Here is a 6,909-nt window from a genome sequence, read left to right on the forward strand (position 1 = left end):
ACCCTCTGTTGCACAAACTATGAGAGCATTGATAACCTACGTCTGAGCTGAGCACTATAAATAAGAAGGGAGGATAAGAGAGAAGGGTTGGTCAAAAAGGAGGGGAGAGAACAGTGGTAATAGAAAAGCAAAATAGAGAGAATATCCGAGGACAGGAGGAGGAAGTATTGTGTTGCCGAGAAAGAGAAAAGTGATCTCATTGAGTCCTTAGTTAGAGAACTACCCATAGTAGGAAATCCAGCCCAACAAACAAATAAGTTGTGAGCCCAAATGGGGCTGAGCCCATTGGCCTCATTTACGACCTACACAATTGGCGCCGTCTGTGGGAATCTCCTACGCTGCTGTGGTTCAGCTGAGGCTCGCACACGAGATAGATGTCCGGAACCCGTTCGGGGAGTGATGCCGAAAGCGGCTCGGTCGGATCCTTTCGGGGGTCGTTTTGGCGAGAACGAAGGCAGAAATGGCGCGAAGACAGGCGTCACGAGAGGGCAGAAGAAAGCCCCGGACTTGGAGAGGGCTCGTACCAAACGCAACTGACGGAATCCGGTGCATCGGGGCGAAGGCGGTTTGATGAAAGAGACGAGGAGCTAGAGCGTTTGCGAAGGATGGTGAGAGATTTAGAGTTGGAGGCAGAAGACAGGCGCCAGAGAATGAATTAGGACAACCGAGCAAGAAGACCGGGTGCCGGGGAGGAGCGACAAGGAGCAGGGTCCGAACAATCTGGTTACCGCCGTCAACGAGAGCGATCGGCTTCGCGAGAATCTCACCTACACAGGGGTCAGCATCGAGAATGCTCGCGATCACGGGAGTATCCAGATCGGGGTTCGGATTCTCCAGAGGAAAAGCGGAACCACAATGCGGCCATGGACGCAATGAGCCGTGCGTTGCGCCAAGCTGCTCGGTCGCCGTTCTCAACTGACATCGAGCACGCCCCAATCCCGGACAGATTCACGCGCCCCCCGTTCAACTCTTATGACGGGAAGACCGACCCGGTGGAGCATGTCAGCCACTATATCCAAATGATGTCATTACATACCCGGAATGACGCGCTGATGTGCAAGGTGTTTCCCTCAAGCCTGGGCCCTACCGCTCTCAGGTGGTTCAATGGTTTGAAGAAGGGCTCCATCCGCGGCTTCGCCGAATTGATACAGGAGTTCGGAGTCAAATTTGTTACTTGTAGCCGTGTAACACAGCCGGTGGATGCACTACTGTCGATGAAGATGAGGATGGGAGAAACCCTTCGTAACTACGCCAGTCGGTATTGGGAGCTTTTCAACGAGATCGGTGGAGGGAACGAAAAGATTGCTGCGAGTACTTTTAGGATGGGGTTGCCCGAGGATTCAGGCCTAAGGGAATCGCTGACTAAGAAACCTCCCGAAGACATGAGGCAGCTAATGAGGCGCATAGAAGAGTATAAACGGCTAGAGGATGACCGGCTGCAAAACAAGGGTAAAGCGCCAATGATAAATCATCCTCGGCAGAACAGTTTCCCCCCGAGGATACGAGGGAACGTGAGGATGTAGGGATCAGAGGCGCTGGCAGGGGAAGTAAATGTGGCGTTCAAAGAGCCGGTGCATAAGATTCTAGACAAGATCAAGCATCAACCCTACTTTAGGTGGCCGAACAGGATGGGTGGTGATCCAACGAGAAGGAACCAGAACTTGTACTGCACTTACCATAAAGATAAAGGACATACCACCGAGCAGTGCCGTGTATTGAAAGATCATCTTCGGCAGCTAGCCGGAGCTGGGTACCTAAAGGAGTTTATGACGGACGCGGGGGACCGAGGGGCAGGGCAAGGCACTTCACATAGGGGCAACTTACTCCCACCTCCCCTCAGGATAATTGAAGTCATCCACGCCCTTACCAAGAAATGTTCCACGGCAAGAGGGAAAGGGGTGTGGGCACTAGCAACGGCGGCAGAAGGTCAGGACTGGCCGTCATATGGGAAGAGGATGAAACCCACCAAAGAACCGATCTCCTTCGATGATAGCGACTTGGAGGGAACGGTCCAACCGCACGACGACGCGCTGGTAGTCAGTGCTCGTATAGGCGGTTTCCTGGTAAAAAGAGTGATGATAGATCAGGGAAGCGGAGCAGACGTGATGTACCCAGACTTGTACCGAGGACTTGGATTGAGCAGTGCGGACCTCTCCAAATATGGCACACCTTTAGTTGGTTTTGACGGCAAGACAGTGATCCCTGAAGGACAGATCTCTTTGCCCGTAAATATGGAAGGAAAGGAGGTGGTGGTGACCTTCATAGTGGTAGCTTCCTTCTCCCCGTACACCGCGATATTAGGAAGACCGTGGATCCATGAAATGGGGGCTGTACCGTCCACTCTGCACGTGAGGATAAAGTTCCCATCCGAGCATGGTGTGACTGTGGTAAAGGGGAGCCAGCAGACTGCGAGACAATGTTTGGTCGCCCTAGTTGACTGGAGGAGGGAGTCGCTCAAACGGGGAAAGAGTACCGAAGAAGAAGAGGCGCAACAAAGTATCCTGTTATAGCAACTACAGAGTCCCCGAGGTGAGAAGGGGGACAGGCGCGCCGAAGAAATGATGAAGGTACGGATACTCCCGGATTCCGATAGGTGTTTTTATGTAGGGGAGAGTATGGATGTTGAAGATAGGGTAAAAATGTTGTTACTATTAATACGGAACGTGGACGTGTTTGCTTGGAGCCCGTATGAGGTGCCCGGAGTGGATTCTGAATTCATCGTTCATAAACTCAACGTTGATTCCTCGATACCACCTAAGAAACAGAGGCCGAGAAGATCGTCCAAGGAGCATGCTGAGGCTGTGAAGGAAGAAGTTCAAAGGCTGAAGGAGTCGGGAGCAATAAAGGAAACTTATTTCCCCGAGTGGCTGGCAAACACCGTCGTAGTGAAAAAGAAGAGTGGCAGGTGGAGGGTTTGCGTGGATTTTACAGACCTGAATCGAGCATGCCCAAAGGACCCGTTCCCCATGCCCAAAATTGATCAGTTGGTTGACGCCACGTACGGTCATCCGAGGATGAGCTTTCTAGACGCTTTTCAGGGGTACCACCAGATAGCCCTGGCAGCCAAGGACCAGGAAAAAATGGCGCTCATCTCCCCGGAGGCCAATTATCATTACACGGTGATGCCGTTTGGGTTGAAGAATGCCGGGGCAACTTATCAGCAGATGATGACGAGAATGTTCCGCGACAAAATAGGGTGTACGGTCGAAGTCTACATTGACGATATGGTGGTAAAGAGCAAACGGGAGGAACAACACACGATCGATCTCCAGGAAGTGTTCGAAACACTAAGGCGACACAAGCTGCGCCTTAACGCCGAGAAGTGCGCGTTCGGAGTGGGGGCTGGGAAATTTCTAGGATACCTAATCACGAGCCGGGGAATAGAGGTCAATCCCGATCAGATCGAAGCAATAAAGAGGCTGAATCCACCGAGCAATCCGAAGGAGGTACAGGTTTTAACCGGGATGCTAGCCGCACTTAACCGGTTCATCTCCAAGTTTGCAGATCGCTGCCGCCCATTTTATCAGCTTTTGAAGAAGTGGACAGGGTTTTTATGGAACGAAGAATGCGACAAGGCCTTTTGGGACTTGAAGGAGTACTTGGCAAGGGCACCCATGCTGGCCGCGCCCGAGCCGGGTGAAGATTTATTTATGTACTTGGCAGTATCCGATCATGCAGTAAGTGCCGTACTGTTGAAGGATGGGAGGATCCAGCAACCCGTGTACTATATCAGCAAGACCTTGGTCGATGCTGAGAAGAGGTATTTGCCTCTGGAGAAGTTAGTGTTGGCCCTCATCCATGCCACGAGGAAGCTGCCGCACTACTTCCAAGCCCACACGGTCTATGTGTTAACCGAGTATCCTTTACAATCACTTTTGAGAAGATCTGACTTCACAGGGTAGATAGCCAAATGGGGGACTAGGCTAGGGTCCTTCGACATACGGTACCGACCACGACATTCGGTGAAGGGCCAGGTCCTTGCAGACTTTGTCGCTGAATTCTCACCCAGAAATGGTGGAGAAATGATCTGCCACGTAGAAGCTTGCCCGTGGAAGGTCTTCGTGGACGGAGCCTCAAGTTCCCAGGGAGCCGGTGCCGGGATCGTCATCTTTTCTCCCGAAGGGATTCGGCTGGAGCACTCTTTTAGGTTGGGATTTAAGGCCTCCAACAATGAGGCCGAGTATGAGGCCCTACTTGCCGAACTAAGAACTGCATTGAAGCTTGGTGCTCGGAGCGTGGAAATACATTTAGATTCCCGGCTGGTTGTTAATCAAGTCCAGGGAAGTTTTGAAGCTAGGGATCCTCGGATGAAGGCTTACTTATGCACGACAAAAATGATCATAAGCAAATTTGTCTCAATGAAAGTGTCCCAAGTAGGACGGGCGCAGAACAGGCACGCCGACTCCTTAGCCACGCTGGCATCATTAAGCGTCGAAGACGTACCTCGGTTGATCAGGGTGGAACTTATAGTTGAACCGAGCATCCAGGTCCCCGATGAGGTTACAATCAGGGTGGATAGTGTCGACACGGTTTCATCACCTGCACTGTGCTGGATTGATCCCATCGTAGCTTTCCTGTCCGAGAATGTAGTTCCGGATGATGAGAAGGAGGCCAGTAAGATACGTAGAACGGCACCCCGTTATTGGTTGTCGGCAGACGGCAGGTTGTACCGAAGATCTTTCGGAGGACCATACCTGCTGTGCTTGCCCCCCGAGAAAGTTCCCGAGATTTTAGCCGAGCTTCACGATAGGATATGCGGAAGCCACGTGGGCGGGCGTTCCCTGGCACATCAGGCGATGACCCAGGGGTTTTAGTGGCCTAAGATGCAAAGGGACGCCACCGAATATGTTCTAAAATGTGATCGATGCCAAAAGCATGCCCCTTTGATCCACCAGCCCGCCGGTCAACTCAATCCGATTAGCCGCCCCTGGCCGTTTGCACAATGGGGGCTGGATATCCTCAGTCCATTTCCGCAGGCTACGGGGAACCGCCGATTCGTAATTGTTGCCGTCGATTACTTCACCAAGTGGGCGGAGGCCGAGGCCCTCGCGAATATCCGGGACATGGATGTGAAGAGATTCGTTTGGAAGAATATAGTGACTAGGTTTGGGGTGCCGGAGTCGTTAATATCCGATAATGGGCTACGGTTCGACAGTAAAGCTTTCCGCATTTTCTGCAAGGACCTCGGCATAAAAAACAAATATTCTACCCCGGCGTACCCACAGAGTAATGGATTGGCAGAAGCTACGAACAAAGTAATACTGAACGGATTAAAGAGAAGACTAGACGGCGCAAAGGGCAGCTGGGCCGAGGAGCTGCCGAACGTACTCTGGGCTTACCGAACTACCCCCAGGAGATCCACGGGGGAAAGCCCATTTTCCTTGACTTACGGATCAGAAGCCGTCATACCAACCGAGGTAAAATTATGTAGCGCACGGGTTGCGGGGTTCGATCCCGAGCAAACGAAGAAATGATGGTCGGGCTTTTGGATAGCTTGGAGGAGTGCCGTGAGATGGCCACCGTGCGACTCGCAGAGTACCAGCAAAAGCTCGCTACAAGATACAACCAAGGCGTAAGACTCAGGGAATTCAGCGCGGGAGACTTGGTCCTGAGAAAGGCTTTGGGGGGTATGCGGGATACAAACTCTGGGAAGCTAGCTCAGACGTGGGAAGGGCCCTACAGGGTCACAGCGATCGCAGGTGCGGGAGCATATTATCTGGAGGACCTAGACGAGAGACCTTTGCCGCGGCCGTGGAACGTTCATAATCTAAAAAAGTTCTATCACTGATCGGCCATGTAAAAAGAAAAAGGGAAAGGCAGAGAGAAAGAAGTGGGGGCATGCGGTCGAAGCATCGTTGTTGTATAAAGGCTGATGAAAATGACGGTTCATGCTGATTGCGGATATTCCCTTTTTTTACGAAACTATGGAAATTTTATTATTTTTATCTTAAGGACAGAAGCTTGTCTCTCGGCCCGATCCCTATCGCCGAGCAGGTGTAAACCTTATTATTTTTACCTTAAGGACAGAAGCCTGTCTCTCAGCTCGATCCCTATCGCCGAGTAGGTGTAAACCTTATTAGTTTTATCTTAAGGACAGAAGCCTGTCTCTCGACTCGATCCCTATCGCCGAGCAGGTGTAAACCTTATTATTTTTATCTTAAGGACAGAAGCCTGTCTCTCGGCTCGATCCCTATCGCCGAGCAGGTGTAAACCTTATATTTTTTATCTTAAGGACAGAAGCCTGTCTCTCGGCTCGATCCCTATCGCCGAGCAGGTGTAAACCTTATTATTTTATCTTAAGGACAGAAGCCTGTCTCTCGGCTCGATCCCTATCGCCGAGCAGGTGTAACCTTATTATTTTAACCTTAAGGACAGAAGCCTGTCTCTCGGCTCGATCCCTATCGCCGAGCAGGTGTAAACCTTATTAGTTTATCTTAAGGACAGAAGCCTGTCTCTCGGCTCGATCCCTATCGCCGAGCAGGTGTAAACCCTATTATTTTATCTAAGGATAGAAGCCTGTCTCTCGGCTCGATCCCTATCGCCGAGCAGGTGTAAACCTTATCGTTTCTATAAAACTAGTAAACAGGCCAAATCCCCGCCTTATGACGAAACAGGACTTGGCCCACCGGCAAGCATCACGCAAATACAGAACGAAAGAATAGATAAACAGCAAGAATTAATTGCAGACATTTAGAAAATCATTGTCTCGGCCACAAAACAAGGCGGCCATTTGAGTTTCAAGACCAGCAAAAATTAAAATTGTTTAATCACCACAACCCGGTGATATGAGCAAACCAGGACAGGAAAGTAAACAAAAAAAAAAAAAAAAAGAGTCTCGTAATACAAAAGAGGCAAGGTTCGAAAATCATGACATGGAGGTTGCAGGGCGTTCTCGGGCCTCGGGAAAGG

At 50.9% G+C, this 6,909-nt stretch overlaps 2 protein-coding genes across 2 annotated transcripts; both read left to right on the forward strand.

Annotated features, from left to right (window-relative positions):
• The first annotated feature begins 863 nt into the window (after positions 1-863).
• LOC111993859 (uncharacterized) lies at positions 864-1,523 on the forward strand. The gene has a single exon (XM_024025678.1). It carries the CDS (start codon positions 864-866, stop codon positions 1,521-1,523), a length of 660 nt encoding a protein of 219 aa, XP_023881446.1.
• Positions 1,524-1,628: 105 nt separating this feature from the next.
• Positions 1,629-2,510, forward strand: LOC111993858 (uncharacterized). The gene has a single exon (XM_024025676.1). It carries the CDS (start codon positions 1,629-1,631, stop codon positions 2,508-2,510), a length of 882 nt encoding a protein of 293 aa, XP_023881444.1.
• Positions 2,511-6,909: the final 4,399 nt, after the last annotated feature.

This window comes from Quercus suber, unplaced genomic scaffold, assembly GCF_002906115.3.
Source record: "Quercus suber isolate HL8 unplaced genomic scaffold, Cork oak 2.0 scaffold_581, whole genome shotgun sequence".
Classification (NCBI taxonomy): domain Eukaryota; kingdom Viridiplantae; phylum Streptophyta; class Magnoliopsida; order Fagales; family Fagaceae; genus Quercus; species Quercus suber.